Source organism: Nannospalax galili, unplaced genomic scaffold (genome assembly GCF_000622305.1).
Source record: "Nannospalax galili isolate Female #2095 unplaced genomic scaffold, S.galili_v1.0 scaffold33, whole genome shotgun sequence".
In the NCBI taxonomy this organism is placed as follows: domain Eukaryota; kingdom Metazoa; phylum Chordata; class Mammalia; order Rodentia; family Spalacidae; genus Nannospalax; species Nannospalax galili.
This window is the reverse complement of record NW_008335436.1, coordinates 964,330-983,005: the sequence shown is the minus strand read 5'-3', so window position 1 is coordinate 983,005 and position 18,676 is coordinate 964,330. Positions and strand designations below refer to the sequence as shown.

Below are 18,676 nucleotides of genomic sequence, written 5' to 3'. Positions count from 1 at the left end.
GTTGCAGAGTTGAGTCAAGTACTAGTGCTAACAAGAATGTATTATGTATTTCAAAAAGAGTGGGCTTTGAATATTATTAAATACCATGATGAAAAATTGGTAGGATAAGAGAGAAGGATGGTTTCATGGATCCCTAACATGGGATAGCCTTTTGGGGGCCTATAGAGTTAAAAATAACTTAGAAGCCCTATGGCCCACTACAAATAAGCAAGGAATGTTATCAAATAGTTAAAAATGTAATATCAGGTACAGCTAATGTTAAAAGTACGTGATGGGTTAAGGTCATTTTGACCTGAAACCACAGAGCTGAGCAGAATCCTAAGTGCATGAGAAAGGCTGGCAGTAAAAATCACAGTAAAGCAGGAATTTACTGTCTAGTACCAGGTTGATAAGATAGGGAAATGTGTTGGCAAAATTGTTTTACTTTCATCTCTGGAATTGTAAATCTTAGCATGACTGTTCTGCGGTTTTTGTAATCCATGCTGTATATATCTCAAACCTTGCAACTGCAAAAATTGCACTCAGACTTTCACCAAGCTCATGTGTGTCTGTTTGTCACTTGCCGACTCCTTGTCCACCCTCTCGACGACCCTGTTCCCGTCGGACTGAACTGCCCCGGTCTGGGCTGGTCCGTTGCAGAGGCTCACAGTTGAGACTGCCTTGAGGCTCAGTTGAGATGTGAAATTTTGACTTTCACACTGTTCAAATGGTTGAAGACTCTGGAGACTTTTCAATTTGGATGGTATTTTGCATTGTGAGATGGATATGAGGTGGAAGGTTATGATTCAAAGTAACGTGGAGCTGTGCTGGTGAACTCTGATTGTCAACTTGAGATCTAGAATCACCTACATCATTCCCTGGGCATACCTGGGGGGATTATTTTGATTAGGTTAACTGAGGTGGGAGCCTGGCCCACTGTGGGTGGCACCATTTCCTGGTCTGAGATCCTGGACCATATAAAAAGGAGAACGTGAGCTGAGCACAAGTATTTATTGCTCTTTGCTCCTTGACTGTGGGTGCAATGTGACCAGCCACCACAAGCTCCTGCTGCTGTGGTTTCCCCACTATGAACTGTAACATCAACTGTGAGCCAAAATAAGTCCTTTCAGCCTTAAGCTGCTTTCGTCTGGATATTTTATCACAGAAACAGAAAAGTAACTAAGGAACGTATAGTCTATATTTGATGGTGCACTCTATAAATATCTGTTTGGTGTAGTCTCCATGACAATGCTCAAGAACTCTGGGATATGATCAAGAAACCAAACCTAAGACTTGTATTTTTAACTCTGAAGTTTCTTGTTTTAGTTTGGATGACTTGTCTAAAGGTAACGAGGGGGTATTGAAGTCACCCAGTATGATTACATCAGGACTTGACGTTTCAGTGTTTGTCTTATGAAATTGGGGGTCCCCAAATTCAATACATCCATAATTACAATTGTTATCTCTTCCTGATGAATTTTCTCTTTATTGGTATGTAGAGGCCTTCATCTCTTCTAAGTTTGAAGTCTACTTTATCAGATACCAAGCTTGTCTTGACTTCCATTTGCTTAAAGATTGTTTTCCATGTTTACAGTCTTTGTGATATGCATTTCTTGGAAACAATAAATAGCTGGATCTTGTTTCTCCATCCAGTCAGATGGGCTGTCACAGTTGAGGCCATTTACATTTCGGCTATTATGGGAGATATTTGCTAATTCCTGTAACTTTGGTTGGTTTATTGTTTGTCCTTTTCTTTCTCCCTATTAGAAAAAGGGGTTTGTTGGTTTACTGGGTTGGAAATGGTGGATTCCTTAATCCATTCCTTTCCTGGATTCATTCATTCTTGTGATTGAGACTTTCTTCTGTGCACAGTATTCCTTTAGGTATCTTTGCAAGACTGGCTTGGTGGTTATGAACTTAGTTTGTCGTTGTCTTAAAGTGGTTTTTTTTTTTTTTTTTTTTGGTTTTTTTTTTTTTTTGAGACAGGGTCTCTCTGTAACCTCAGTTGGCCTGGAACTCGCTATGTAGACCAGGTTGGCCCAACTCAGAGATCTGCCTGCCTCTGCCTTCTGAGTGCTGGGATTAAGTGTGTGCCACCACAGCTGGCAAATGTTATTTCTCTATGTTAAAGGTTAGCTCTGAGAACAGCAAGGCCTGGCAGTTACTTTCAGAGCTTGAACGAGCAGTTCTTTCCTCACTTCCAGGGTTGCTGCTGACAGACCTGATGTTACTCTTCTAGGTTCACCTTTGTGGGTGACTTGGGGTTTTTCTTTCAGTTTTTAATGTTGTTTCTTTGCAGTTTTGGCACCTTGACTATAATATGTTCTGGAGAGGGTCTTTGGTCATGTCTGTCTGAGGCTCTCCATGCCTGTTGTTTAGATGTCCATTTTGACTGGATTCAGAAAGAACTCTCACTTTGAACAGGCTGATGTGACTTTGTTAGTAGGCTTTCTGAGACAATATATACTCAGTGACTATAGTTATAATCATCTGCTGAATGTTTTGGGGAGATAGATGTTTTAATTTCTCACGAAACAGGGCAGCATGATCTTTAAATGGGCCCCTATTTGGCTAAGTGTCTTAACAGTGAGGAAGGAGAGAGACACTAAGGTGCATACACAACACACATCATCTATAATCAGCCCTTTTCACTTTTTCACAGATTATATACCTCTGGGAAAGTCGGATCCTGGTATGTGCAAGGAACAACAAAAATGTGGGGAAAGACACTGGGAGACTGACTTGTTTTTTTGTTTTGGTCTATTCGAGACAGGGTTTCCCTGTAGCCCCAGCTGTCCTGGAACTCACTATGTAGGCCAGGCTGGCCTTGAACTCAGAGATCTGCCTGCCTCTGCCTCCCGAGTGCTGGGATTAAAGGTGGGCGCCACCATGCCCGGTGACTATTTCTTTTTAAAAAAATATATTTTATGTGTATGAGTGTATTGCCTGCATGTAAGTACACTGTGTTGTGCAATGCCAGTGGAGGTCAGAAGAGGGTGTTGAGATCCCTGGAACTGGAGTTACAGATGGTTGTTAGCCACCATGTAGGTGCTAGGAAATTGAACCCCGGTCCTCTGCAAGAGCAGCCAGTGCTCTTAACTGCTGAGCCATCTCTCTAGCCCTTATTTCTTTTACTGACCAACTCTGGTTTCTAGATCTGGAAGGTTTAAGGTTATTAGTAACAATGGTCATGTATATAGTGATAAGTGATACAGTAATTCTGTCATGGCTCAGTTCAGAAGGTGCATAAGGAAAGCACTGAGCCATGACATACTGAACCTGTCTAGGTCATGTGGTTCAGATACAGTGAAAACTGGAAAAGAGCCAAGGGTTTGGGTCACAGACTCTTCACTCCAGAGGGAAGAGCAACCCCAGCTGTGGGAAGGAACACCTCAGATCCTGGGACATGGTGGAGGGCGGGGAGGGTGGACTATTCATGTCTTTGGCTTAAATGTCTCCAGAAAGGTGCACAGGAAGGGGAGGAGGATGGGAAGACATTTTTACTCTTTTGTATTTGTTGAATTCTGAGCCAAGTTACTATTTTACATATTTTAAAAATTAATGGCTAGGTGTGATGATATATACCTGTGATCTCAGCATTTAGAAGGTAGAGGTTGGCAGGGGATCCAGAGTTCAAGGTCAGTCTGGGATACAGAGGGAGTTCCTGTATCAAAAATACAAACCAGGGGCTGGAGAGATGACTCAGTATTTAAGTGCACTTAACTGTTTTCACAAGCCTGGATTTGGTTCTCAGCACCCATAAGGTGGCTCGCAACCAATTACCTGTTTCTACAGTTTCTGAGAATCTGATAACCTTTTCTCACCTCTGTGGGCTCTTGCATACGTGTGGTATACAGAAGCTCATGAAGGCAAACACATGGACACGTAAAATGAATTAAAAATTAAACTGAACCAAACCCAATAACTATAATTTTGTTTAGTTTTTAAAATATTTTTTTATCATTTTTATTTTACATGTATGAGTGCATTGCCTGCATGTGTGTAAGTGTAGTGTACCCGTGTCCAGCAAAACTCAAGGAGGTCAGAAGAGGGCATCTGATCCCCTGGAACTGAAATTATGGACAGTTGTTAGGTGCCACATGGGTGCTGGGAACCAAGCCTGAGTCCTCTCTGCGAGAGCAGCCAGTACTCTTCACTGCTGAGTCATCTTCAGCCCATTTGTTTTCTGAGACAGGGTCTTGCTGTGTAGCTTGAGCTGGCCTTGAGCTCAGTTACCCTCTTGCCACAACCTCCCAAAAGTTGAGATTACAGGTTTGTGCATCACCACACCTGGTTTCCAAAACAACTCAGAATTCTAAAATGAAAATAAGCTTTGACCCTAATCTGTAGCTAAAATTTAGGAATTAATGTTCTTATTCATAAAGGTAGTGCACTGCAAAGATATGAAATATAAAATAAAATGAAAGGCTTTCTTTCAAAAGTGTTATATATCATCGTCTTAGTTTGTTCTTCATTGCTGTGATAAAATACTCTGACCACTACCAACTTGGGGAGGAAAAGGTTTATTTAGCTTACATATCCCAGGTCACAGTTCATTTGGAAGCCAAAGATAGGAACTCAGGGCAGGAACCTGGAGGCAGGAGCTGGAGCACAGGCCATGGAGGAATGCTGCTTACTGGCTTGCTTCCCTGGCCCCTGCTCAGCCTGCTTTCTTATGCAACACAGGCCCACCTGCCCAGGGGTGGCACCACCCACAGTGGGCTGGGCCCTCCCACATCACTCATCAAAAAGATGCCCTTCAGACGTGGCCACAGGCCAGTCCAATAGAGGCAATTCCCTGCCTGAGGCTCCCTCAACCCAGGTGTGTCAAGTTGACACTAAAGCACTAACCTACACAGTAAATACAATTTTGTAGTATAAAGATGCCTTTTTAAGAACAAACCTATACACAAATGGCACACACTGTAAATTAAGCTTATTTTTATTTAATATAACTGATGAAGTTAACAGACAAATATATTTTAATGTAATAAAACGTTATCATTGATAAGAGTCACCTACATTTTAAAGGATATTTTAGTATAGCCAAAGACCAAACATTCGAAGTTTATCCATTTTTAAAATGTGAAACAACACAATTATAATACCCATAATATGTCCTACCATTTTAAAGTTTTAACTAAAACATTTGCAAGTAAATTCAAGAATTATCCTGTATCTAAGACAAATAGTGTCATACAAATAAAGTGCCAATGGGTGAGAATGTGCTTTGACCTGCTTTCTTCTGGAGGGGACAGAAGGATGTGATATCACAGAGCTAGCTGCAGAACTCATCATTTACAGTATGCTTTGTGACAGCCAGGAGTACTTTCTTGCAGTAGATACTAACCACAATAAAGAATTCATCTTACGAACAAAACTATGATTTATGACCAGCTGTTCAGTCACAGCTGAGTATAGTTTAATATCCAGTGTTTTTAAAAAGTACAGTCTTGAAGTAAGAGAAACCAAATCCTACTGATATCAACAAATGGGTTGTAGGGACTTTACAGAAATGAAAGAATGTCTCTCTTGTTATTGTAAAATAGGTTTATACCTGTTTCAAAGAGACGTTGACGAGCAGTGATGGCAAAGTTTGGCAATAAGTATGTTCCTAGCAGCCTGGTGCACACTGTCCTGACACTCCTTCACGTAAAGGAAACGTGTTTATTAGATGTTACAGCACTTTTCAGGCACTTGACCTCACTTGGTAGTTATGTTGGCGTCTGGGTGTTTTTTTTTTTTTTTTTTTTAATGGAAAAACATTAGATTACATAGCGACTTCAGACCCTGCTCCCACAGAACATCTGTGCTCTTGTAAGCTAAATCCAAATGCTTCCTCTACAATCAAATAATGATGCTATGTACCCAATTCAGAGAAAAAATGTAACAGGTTCAAGTTAATATATTAAATTTTCTCAATCTAAAGATTCTTCCATCATAGATTTAAAAAAAAATCTTTGTTGCCTATTACTCGTCTCAATGCAAACAGAAAAGAGCTTGAGAATTCTGAAATACTATCTAAGTATCAGAAGGTCTGAAAGTACCAGCACAATACAAGGTTTACGGACACAGGTGTACAGTTTGGCTCTTGTACTCAAGAGCAGTGTTTTCTCATAACAAACGTGTTCCTAGTTATATTACAGGATTCAGTAAACATTTTAAGGTACACAAAGCAGTTATGAAGCCCAGTCTATCGTCTTTGACTGTGTTTCAGAACTACTACATCAATGCCTGGCTCCAAAATTCTTTGGGGTTCATACCAAAGGAATGCCGCCATCAGATTCAGATACGCAACCAAAGGTAGGCTTCCTCATTGTACCACCTAATTGTATCCCACAATGAAAAGTTATGGCAAGATTCCAGTATAGCTGCTACTGATTTCACCGTTTTTCTTAGCATTTACCATATAGCTTAAATATGCGGAAACAAGGATTTCTGTATGTATTAACAGTATTATGATTGGGGAAAAATTTTGCAATCTACTTTGAGTCATTTAGCTTTAAAATAATGAAACCAGCTCTTGACACAAACAACCCTGAGAATGATGCATTCAAATTCCAGCCCAACTAGAAACAATCGAATTGAGAAACCTTAAAAATACAAAAACAAATTCTGTAAAACTTATAAATTAAAAAAATACCAACATTTGAGGCACTGCCAGACTACAGTACTTTTAATAGCAGCGAGGACTTTGAGAAAAAGAACAAACAGACAAGGCCAAGGTGTAGTTATGCACACATTGTGCAGTAATGAAAAACACTGTCCCCAAATTCTAGAGCCCAAGCATTGTTATTGCAGCATCTTCTGTTAAAGGTATCACAGTCTGGCTGCAAGAGTTTTGGTAATTAATATAAAGCACTGGTATAGAAATTTGTACTATTAAGGGAGTCAAGAGCTTGGTTGGTAACTATTTCTTCAAGTGACTGGCAGCCCTTAGAAGGCAACATGAAAGAAACATCACTAGTTATGATGTGAAGGCTACGGATTTGATTTAGGTCAGAGGGGGTACGACTGTAACAAGTAAAGTGTAACAAAGTCTTCACAGTAGAAATAAAACCTGTTGTTCTAGAAACAAAGATTCAGCCTTTAATACTGCCTATAAATCGGTGAAATGCATACACACAAAAACATAGTTATCACCAGGTAATTTATCAACATGACAGGCTACATTCTGTACATGGTGCTTGTGAAATTTAACATCTGCTACAAAAAGTACAACAAATACTAGGAATCAATTTTTAATAGTCTTCTGATGTCAAAAAGAATGAAGTCATTTCTGCTCTATGTTAAAAAATATGTTCCCTGCTTCCTCTTAATATAATTTATAAAGCTTTACTAAATGAAATATTTTGTTCTAGAGAAACATCTACTGACATATCTGAAAATAAACAGTCCCATATCTTTAAAATCTATACTTATATGTTAGAGTATATACACTTCATATAGTATTTAAAACGAAATACTTAGGCATAAATAGCTTTTGCCATTCAAGGTATGGAGACAGAGATGTATTACTCTAGTCTGTATACCCTTACATTGCAACTGAGCATATATTTATGTGGAGTTTGACAAGTTAGGAAGAACAAGAGCAAGTTAATCCAGGATTAAGACTAAATCAAAACACTAGTGTGTTATTAACTGGGGCTAGACAATGACCCGTTACAGCAAGGACAAACAGCCTTCTGGAATTCCTGTGGATAATATATTAATCAATACAAGTAAGATACATGTTACCATACTAAAAATCTAAAGCAGTATGTAGTAGATACTGAATACTGGAAGGAATTCAGCCTAATTCCTAGTTGTGCTTTGCATGGGCAGAAGCTACAATGTCACACTGAAACCAACCCTCTTGTGCTTTAGACCTCTCCTCCCTGCACTTCCCTAGGTGGGTCTGCAGAGGCCAGGACCAGACTGTAGAATGTATACAGATCAAGCTATTATAACCCTGGGATTTGTGTTTCTAATGCTATTTCAAGTCAGCAATTAGAATGGTTGCATTGTCACATAGATTTCCCTCTAGATGACGGAAAAAAGGCCTTTGAGGTCCAGGTTTGATGGGAGAGATCTGAGAGCCAGTGTTAGAGAATCAAGGCATTACCAAGGGAGAGATTTTGTTTTAAGTGTCACGCTAATGCAACGTTTGCTATTCTGGTGAAGGTCCTCACAAACCCTGGGACTATGCCTACAATTCTGGACACAATATACATACAGTCCAAAAGACTAAACAGAAATGGACAGGTGTCATCTGAAACAGTTTTAAATAATTCAGTCCCTAGAATCCTTTCCTAGTTATATTTCACATCAGAAACCAAATTAAGTCATACGAGAACCAGAAAATATATATGTATGCTTAAAAAGGCAAGTTATAATTTTCAAATTAGGTAACATTTCTTTCATGATTTGTTTTCATTTTACTTTAGAAAAAAATGTACATAAATTTAACAAATCAATTTAAAGTCAAGAATTCCAAACCAACTCAAGGCATCCCACTTATAGTCTGATGTCAGAAAATACACATACGTAGAGCCAGCTGGAAAGGAGAGCTAACAGACAATAGGAATGCTTGCTCAGCATGGCTGGAGTGGAGGTACCGCTTGGCTCCTGCACAGGCCACTCCCGCCAGTGCTGACGGTGCAGGCTGGGGCACACATTAAAAGCAAAAATACAACTAAATGTCACTTTTGGTTCTTTATGCTGATTACCAAGGTCTTAAATAAAAACCCATGGATTTTACCACCTCCTCTGCCACTGCCCTTCAGGTCTTTACCATTTGTGGGACTTGCTCAATTTACCCAACAGTTCAGTGTCCCTCTGTCAACCACATCAGGTACCAAAACCTCCAGGACAGTGTCAACTTGGCAAAGAGCAGCACAACCGAGGTATTATGTGGCTGTACCTGGCCACCCAGACAAGTGACAGATTTTGATAACATGATTTGAGTTTAAAAGCTTGTGATGGCCATGCATGGGCAGAAACAGTGACAACTCCCCTTCATAATATATGAACGCTACATGATTAAGTCTGAAATCAGTACAGAGCAGTTCAACCTAACGTGTGGTACTTCCTGTCCACCGCATGCTACATTGTTTGATTTTTGAACCCTGGTTTGTTAATCATTTAAGTACCGTTCAGGGGTGATTGCTCAGACAAGTGACATCTGCTGAAGCTGCTGCGTCTGTTGCTTATAGTCACGTAATGAAAATCACAAGAATGTAATAGGAAAGATACTTACAAAAAATTATACATCTCGGTATTTTCTCTAAGTTACCAACTGCCTGTAAAACTGAGCTAGCACAATTTCAAAACAATAAACAAAACAAAAATAAAACATGAAGTTGCTTATGAAGGCCATAGCTTTGGTGACGACTTAGAACCAAACTTTAGATCTGCGCTTGATCCAGACCTAGATTATTCCCGCCTGCCCGGAGCTCTGTCTACTTGCAGGGCTTTATGGCTACTGCGTATTCTTCACTCATCGCACACATGACGGACACCTGGAGGGGAATGAAAGCAGTTATCTCCAGGAGGCAATACGAGCAGATGCATTTTGTTCACTACTGTATGTTTGCAGGTATTTGTATATTGAATTGGAAAGGGTAACCCAAAGCACATACTCTACCTTCTTTACAACTTTCTAAAGCAGAATTTCTCAGATTGGGGTTAAATAAGAAGACAATTTCCAAGAACTAGAAAAACTATCCACTCTTGAGAGTTTTGACAGTCTGGCTGGCTGGCTCCTCCACTCTTGAACACTCTAGCTTTCTTTGTAACCCTTAACTCACAGGCAGATCTTCAAAGTAAGCATGGAGTTAAGCATTGTTCTAGCAAAAAACCAAAATCAAACTAAAACAACAACAAAAATCATCCGCTAAAATTTGATAATTTCTTTGGTAATAGGTCTCTAAGGGTATCATAAGAAAATGCCTTGAGGAGATCATTTTCAATATTTCAGCAATATTTTAAAGTTGTATTTCAGGCATGTGTGTGGAAATCAGAGGACAACTTTGTGGCACTGGTTCGCTCCTTCCACTTTAATGATGGTTTCAGGGATCGAACTCAGGTTATCAAGGCTTGTGCAGCAAGAGCTTTTACCCACTGAGCCTACTGCCCCTGCACACACAGTGCTTTCTGCTAACTCATTTAGGTCGAAGTGTTATATGTGGATTCAGAGACACAGCTTCTAACAGTCTTACCTGCACGTCTTCACCTGCGTTGTATTTCCCTTCTATTTCTTTACCGAGTTCACCTTCTGGCAGCTTAAGGTCCTCACGGACTTCACCAGTTTCTGTCAGCAGGGAAAGGTAACCATCCTGAATGCATATGAGCTATTAGAAAAAATTAAGTTTGTACTGATTAGCTCACATCCACTCCTTTGTGATGTTTATGTGGCTAAACTGCAGCATACATTAGTGCAAAAACACACAATACATGAATAAATTCTTAGCATTTAAAAATGCTAAAATGCAAGAATGTGAAATAAGCCCACAACAGAAGTGTGTGTTCACTCTTCCCTGGGCTCTCCCCACTGATCTGCACTGTTACGTGTAGGTTGAAGCGCTTGCACTCACAGACACAACATAATAGAGCTGCTTTTCAAGAAAATGGGGCACTTTTCAGCAAGCTGTTTTCAATGAATAACATGTCTTACAAGGTTTCCAAATCATAAAATATAGACTTATCTCAATCTAACCACCATACTGTACACTAAGTAAATTATCTCAATCTAACCACCACACTGTATACTGTAAGTAAATTATCTCAATCTAACCACCACACTGTACACTGTAAGTAAATTATCTCAATCTAACCACCACACTATACACTATAAGCAAATTAATCATTTTCCCATTAGTGGGCATACAAGTTATATTTCAGTGTTTCACTATTATAAATACTGCATTTCATAATTTGATTACAAGTAAAGTAAGCAGAGATTGTTGGTCTTCAGCTCACTGCCCTCTTCATACATGTACACAATGAATTTTAATCACATTCGTCCAATTCCATCTTTCACCTCCTCCTGCTGCAGCTGATCCCAGGACCTCCTTCAGCTCTGATGTCTTCCTCTTTTTAGGGGGGTGCTAAGTTTCATTAGAGTGGCTTATGGGAGCATATGTGAGAAGCTGCAGGAGCATGGGCACTGTCCCAGGGGCTACAGCACTGAAGACAATGTCTCTTCTCCTAGCACCATCAACTGCCTACAGATCCTCAGGGAGGAGTGGTAATAACAGTCTTTTAACATTAGTTTATCTATGACATTCATTAAACCCAGTAGCAACCCAACTGCAAGAAAGCACACTTTTTGACATAACTCAATTTCTTTTATTACAGGAATGAGGAAAACAACGAGGCCCCATTTATAACTCAACTCCGGTCCCAGGGGATTCAACAATCTCTTCTGTTCTCCACAGGCATTGCATGACACGGGTGCACTTACCTATATGCAGGCAATACACACACATACATAAAATAAAAATAATAAATATTTTTTTTAAAAAAGCATATTAGTAGTCAGGACGTGGTGGTGCATGCCTTTAATCCCAGGATTCTGGGAGGCAGAGGCAGGCAGATCCTATGAGTTCAAGGTCAGCCTGGTCTGCATAATGAGTTCCAGGCCAGCTGGAGCTACAGGGAGATGGCTCAAAAATACCAAAAAAAAAAAAAAGCATATCAGTGTTCCAAGAGACTTAAAAAAAAAAAAAAGATATTCATCCAGAATATCAGCTGCTAACATAAACCATAAACATCAGGAGTCAGAGGCACAGCCCTGACCCCTTTTAACCACTGCAGTGTAAGCCAGCACAGTGTACAGATGGAGTTTCATGCTCTCCATGTGCACCCTTTAATAACTCTATCCATGGAACTGCACAGAACTCCAACTACCATAGGAGACTCAAGTCTTGGCATCTATCTAAAATCTAAAAGAAAAAAAGTCCTACAGAGCAATGGCAACACTATGCTTTAATCACCGGGATGTCTGGGAGGCAGCTCAGGCAGAAGTGAGGAACCAGGAATCTAAGTGTAAGTGTAGTAGTGTTCAAACAATTAGCGACAGACATGCTCACAGGGCAGACCTTTCTGCTCTGGAGCAATTCCTTGATGTGGAACGTGACTAGTGACTGAAACATAGGAGCTAAATAATATTACTGGTATTCTGGCAATTACTTATAAATGGTATTCAGGACCCATTAAATAAACAGATAAAATATATAAACACTTTCAAACATAAAAGTAACTGAAATATAAATATGTAAAAAACCCAAACACTTATAAGCAACTTATTAAAATCCCTTATCTTTGACCTAGATTCACCCCTTAACATTCAGTCACTTTGTGTTTTTTCTTTATATATATACAAAATATATTACCACATACTCTTATTTTTGCTGAATCACTTGAGAGTGAGTTTCATAGACCATGGCTTCAGAAATAAACACTTGTGTGCTTTTCACATGAACAGGGACACAGTCTTAAGTATCTGGTGTATTTTTCAACTCAGGGAATTTAACACTGATAACCCACTACCCATTTTCAAATGTGCCAGTTGTTTCTGACGCTCTGATAGCAACTTACTGCTCCAACTCCTGGATAAGACCTTGCATTTTCTTTTTTCCTGTTGGGGAGGTCTCAGTTCTTTTTGAGTGGTTTCATCACCCTCTGTCTTTCATGCCTTTGACATGGTGGTGTTTTACAGAATGCGCCTCAGCCTTAGTTTGCTTCCTTGTTTCTTTGTGGTTTAGGCAATGTGTTTTGGGAAGGAATACTATGAATGAAGTGTTCTCAGAGTTACCAGTCACCAATCACACAGGAGGCAAACCATGGCAATCTGTCCCACTAACAGCTGTAACTCTGACTGCTTGGTAAGGTGGAATCTGCCAGGTTTTCTACTCTAAATGTATCCTTTTCTCCTAAAAAATAGAATGAAAAGAAAAAGGAAGCAGTCAATGGTGCTAATGTCGAATCTCAAGCATATTTTTGTGCTAATTTTTCATCTTTCTCAGTCTTCATAGTTAGAACACTTGTAATACAGTTGTGAGCATGCATTAGTGTAACAGGCTCCTGACCAAAACTCTTGTACTAGAATGCATTACCTTTTCTTTACTAAAAAATCTTATTAAAAGAATGTAGGGATCCCTGGAAAAATGAGTGATTCCATGTCTAGTTTGGAGGTGTAGATGACGGACCTGGAGAAGCGAAACTAGAGTGAGGGACTATCCACTGACGAGGCCACAGCAACAGGACTCGGCATCAGCTGACTAAGGCCCCACTGACCCTGACAAAGCAACCTGAGAATCAATACGGAGGATAAAGAAAATGGATTGAAACACAACTATGCTGTTTAAATGCCTGAGTTCATCGTAAAAAAATTATTTCATTGGTCATCTTCAGTGGCTACTAGGAAGCAACTCATTTAAAAACCTGGCAATGGGGTCTAGAGAGATGGCTCAGCAGTTAAGAGCACTGGCCGCTCTTGCAGAGGACCGGGGTTCAGTTCCCAGCACCCACAGGGGGCCTAACAACCATCCAGAACTCCAGTTTCAGGGGATTCAACATCTTCTGGTCTCTGTGGACACTGCATGCACATGGTGCATTTACACATTTACATACATGCAGGCAAAACATTCAAACACATAAATGACTGACTGGGTAAAGGTTCCTGGCACCAAGCCTGACAACCTGAGTTCAATTCCAGGGACCTACATAGTGGAGGAGAGAACCAATTCCTATAAGCTGTCCTCTGACCGCCAACAGATGCACCATGGCATGTATATGGACACACAGACACATAATAAATAAACAAATAAAAATTTTAAAAACTGCATAATGCAAGGCAGTGAAGCATTTATACTGGCTTCTTGTGTATATATACAAGCATGCGTGAGTATATGCTAGAAGATACATGCCTATTCCTCAAGGGAGAAAAAAATGAAGAAAAGTTTTTATAGAGGCAATCTAGCTAAAAACAAAATGAAGGAATAACAGATCACTACTTTGCTTCTCTTAATAAATTCATGGATCAAGTCAATGATCACAGAATAATAAAATTCATTTACAGTTAGTGACACTAAATGTGACCCATGGGGGGAATGTGGTCCATGGTTGGGGGCGGGGGATAGACTGAATCTGCCTGAATTTCTCCATCTCACTACCAAGTTTCAGGAAATACAAAGGAGGAATATGTAAAAAAAAAAAAACAGGAAGGGAGCCAGGCGTGGTGGTGCACACCTCTAGTCCCAGCATTCAGGACACAGAGGCAGACGGATCTCTGTGAGTTCAAGGTTAGCCTGGTTTACATAGTAAGTTCCAGGCCAGATGGAACTGCAGGGAGACCCTGTTTCAAAAAGGCAAATAAAAAAAAACAAAAAAAACCAGGAAGGAAATGCAGTTAGCAAAATCTAGACAGTAGGAAGTCTATAGAACACATGATCCAGCCTCGTCATTAAAAAAAAACACTGCGGAGAAGAGAGAGAGAATCCAAGTGCATCTGATAAGAGATTAAAACAGAGGCCAGAGCTGAATCAACCAATCTTATCGGGTGGACCTTATTCAGGCTATGAGCTACTAATAAATAACATAAAAACAACAACCATCACATTCATAAAAACAAAGCCAAACAATTAGGAAAATGTAGGAATTGGTGGGATATTCTACATTCACAGTTCTTAGCCTTCAAAGATGTATAATAAGATACAGGTGAAATGATAAAGTATCTAAAATTAACTTCAAAATAATCAAGAGGCAGAGACTACATAAGGAAAAATAAATGTGGGGTACAGCCCAGTATGGTGGCACGTGTCATTAATTCCAGCACTTGGGAGGCAGAATCAGGATTGTGAGTCCAAGGCTAACTTTAGCTACATACATGGTGAGACCCTGTCTTAAAAACAGACAACTACAAAAGGAGTTGGGGTAAGGCTCAGCGAACACTGTAGAAGAGGTGAAAAGATGTAAGAGCCGGAGGTCAGGGAAGATTGCTGCAAAATAATGTTTTCTAGACATGACGACATGAACTCACAGCAACCACAGTTGCCAGCATACAATCTGCACAAGATCAAGCCAGGCAACACTCCAGCATGGAGGAGAGGGAAGGGGCTCACCTCTAGCTGAGGAGCAGTTGATGGTCTGGGGGAAGGGAGAGTCAGGTCTCTTCAGGGGCATGGCCCCTGAAAGGTTGCCCATGGTCCAGGTGATGGTGCCCTATTCCCACAGGCATACTAGTAGCACTAAGTAGACTCTGGGTTATAAGAAAAAGAGAAAAGACATGAAGTTGGGAGGGGCTGTGGGAGGGGAGGATCCAGGAGGAGTTAGAGGTGGGGGAGGGGATAAATAGCTGAATGTATTATAATCATGTATGAAATTTCCAAAGAATAAACAAAAACAAATTTTAAAGGAATGGGGTATAGGTGAAGCAAGATTGGCCATGTACTGATGAGTGTGCAGAGATGCACACACTGTGAAATAATACATAATTTTAAATATTATTTATCACTTATTTTTGTGTCTATGAGTATTTGGCCTACATATATGACATATATGTAAGTGTATGTCGTGTGTGTGATGCCCATGGAGGTCAGAAGAGGGCACCAGATCCCCTGGAACTGGAGTTACAAAGGGTCCTTTAGCCACCATTTGGGTGCTGGGATTCAAATCTGGGTCCGCTATAAGAGTAGCCAATGCTATTAACCACTAAGCCATCTCTCCAGCCCCAATAAAAATAATTTTAAAAAAGTAAAATAGCAAATAGATGTGCCTATCAGAACCCTAAGGAGAGCACTGAACTACTAAATGCTGGGGCACAATAAGCTAAGAGCAAAGGACAAGACAAGAGGAAGGCAGGGAGTTAGTGACCAGAGTCTATGAACTCAGAATGGGAAGGCACTCAGGGGGCTGGAGAGATGACTCTGTGGTTAAGAGCAGTGGATGCTCTTGCAGAGGACCTAGGACTTCCTAACAGCCCTCTGCTGACCTCCAAAGGCACTGCATGACACGGTGGACCTACCTACACGCAGGCAATTCAGGCATATACATAAAATAAAAATAACAGATAAAATATAAGAAGGAACTCGGACAAAGGGGAACTATAGGAAGCTCTTGCCTGCATCTGTGTTAGCAGACAACAGACGGCGAGGGGAGCTCCATCATCACCACAAGTGCTTTCTTAGCACAAATTTCTGAAAGTCGCTTCTTGTTCTATGTCCAAACAAGCAGTAAGACTTACTTCCTTTTACTGCCCCCCCCCCGACTGTACTCTTAAGCTGCTTCCTAAGAGATTCTGGTCCCAGGTAGACAGTGAGTTCTTGCACATTATTATATCCCCCAAACAAGAATGACCTGCATCAGATGCATGTATGAGATCAAGCTGAGGAGGTCCTGGAGGCACCAACAGGTTGATCAGTGGTTCAGACTTGGAAAGCACCCTCTCCCACTCTGGCACTCCTCCCTCAACTCCTACCAGTGGCTTGACGGGACACTATGATTAGCAGGCTATAAAAACAAGAAGTTTGGAAAGGTTTCTAGTGGCTATGCTGACATGAGGCACTGCCTAGAAGGGGCTGTGGCAAATGCTGTGGGGCGAAGAGAATCTCAAGTACTGGACCTGAAAGAAGAGAGAAACAAAGATGTTGATTTCTACTAAATATGGGCAAGGAGTCAAGAGCTGGGTTGGAAAGTCAAGATGCTGGAAACCAGGCTAGAAAACTGGTGAATAACAAGGTCTAGGGCGGCAGCATGCAAAGAGACATCTATAAACGTGCAGAATGTTGTCAAACACCTATAAACGAGGCTCTGATGAGACAGAAATAAGTTTCTCCTGCTGAGTGACCTTCCACTTCTGTTGCTGCCTCAATCCTTGCCCAACAGGCTCAAAGACACGGGCTTTGCTCACTGAGGCTGGTCTGACCACACTACTATGTGGAAAGAACGACACAGGGACCCTGATATGACACCTTCCCTGAAGAGGAACAGCTAGGCATCTGATGACACTGGCAGACAGGGATCTGCACTGACTGCAACAGACCCAGGCTACATGTGGACTTGCTTTTCCAGCTGGCTATGCTTCATTAAAATTCCACCTGATTTACAGCATGCCTCATGCCTGGGACAGTACTTCATATGGTCCCATTTCGGAATAAAACACTCATTTTACAAATAATGAGATGACGAGATGATACCCTGAGAACACACTGGCTCATGTGTTCCTCCACTATGAACCAGCGTGCCTCCTGAACTGACCTTGAAGACTCCTTTATGGCACCAGCTGGGTAATGCTTTCTGAGACCGTTTTACATATTACAATATATTCCATATATGGGGCTATTTTTCATACAAGTAGAATACACTTAACTTAGCAACCAAAAGTGGCTCTTTTCACTGTGACTTGTAATGATTCTACAGCAAAATATTTATGCTTCTCCATAAAATACTGGGCTCTCAAGGTTTAGAGGTTTTTTAATCTCAAAGAAAGAATACCTCCATGAAGGTATACAGGATTTTATGGAACAAGTTACAATTATCAAAAGACTTTAAGCTCAGACAAATCATAGCATCATTATTTCCGTTAGTATTATTTTAAGTTGCAGTATGGGGTCAGTGAGATGGTTCAGAGGGCAAAGGTACCTACTGTCAAGCCTGATGACCTCAGCTCCATCCCTGGGACCCAGATGGTGGAAAGAGAAAACTGACTCCCACAAGCTGTCCTCGTCCTCTGACCTCCACACATGCAGCTGTGGCACAGGTATGTGCATGTACACATACATACATATACTGAAGAAATGTAATAAAAATTTTAAGGGGGCTGGAGAGATGGCTCAGCGATCAAGAGCATATCTACTCTTGCAGAGGACCAGGGTTTCAAGTCCAAGCACCCACATGGCAGCTAACAACCACCCAAAACCCCAGTTCCAGGGAATCCGACACCCTCTTCTGACCTCTGTGGGCACTGCATGACATGGGTGCACTTACATACATGCAGGCAATACATTCATACACATAAAACAAAAAAATATTGAAAACAAATTATGTTACAATGTCATAATTTAAGTTTAAATGACATAACTCAATATTGAAGGGAAACATTACTTATTTAAAGAATATCCTAGAATTGAACAGTCACAGTTCTGGCAATTCACTGATCATCTAAAGGTCTATAATATGTACTCTATATGTCCTGAACTAAGTAGCTTTCCTTATAGAAAGCAGTCTTCAAATGACAAAGTGTTAGCGAATCCAGAAAAGACATTTAATTTGTAGTAGAGTATAGGGAAATGCATAACTTTCTAAAAAAAAAAGTTATTCCAAAGAGTACTGGGTACCTAAACAAGCATTTCTACACTCAACAATTTGGGACTCTCCTGAGGCCCAATTATAACTTCTTTTGAGAAAACTAATGGAAATCAGCAATTCTAATCTGAGCTGATCTTGGAATCAAAGAGTCAGGAGACAATTTTTCTTGTATCATGAGCTTATTTTAAGAACACACAAAACATAACTGTAAATATTAATATATTTCTTCTCCCAAAGATTTACTTTTTAAAAAATTATTTTTATTTTATGTGTATGTGTGTATTGCCTGCATGTAAGTAAGTGTACCCATGTCATGCAAATGCCAGCGGAGGACAGAAGAGGCTGTCAGATCCCCTGGAACTGGAGTTATGGACAGTTGTTAGCTGCCATGTGGGTGTTGGGATTCAAA

At 40.4% G+C, this 18,676-nt stretch overlaps 1 protein-coding gene across 1 annotated transcript in view; it reads right to left on the bottom strand.

Annotated features, from left to right (window-relative positions):
• Window positions 1–5,696: 5,696 nt before the first annotated feature.
• The window catches only part of Eif5a2 (eukaryotic translation initiation factor 5A2), a 19,167-nt gene continuing 6,187 nt past the window's right edge, over window positions 5,697–18,676 (bottom strand). Inside the window, exons 4-5 of the mRNA XM_008830105.3 lie at window positions 10,179–10,310; window positions 5,697–9,479 (exon numbers count right to left, since the gene is read on the bottom strand). Of these exons, the coding sequence (XP_008828327.1) occupies window positions 9,420–9,479; window positions 10,179–10,310 (192 nt within the window). The 3' untranslated portion in view covers window positions 5,697–9,419. The remainder of the gene's footprint in view (window positions 9,480–10,178; window positions 10,311–18,676) is intronic.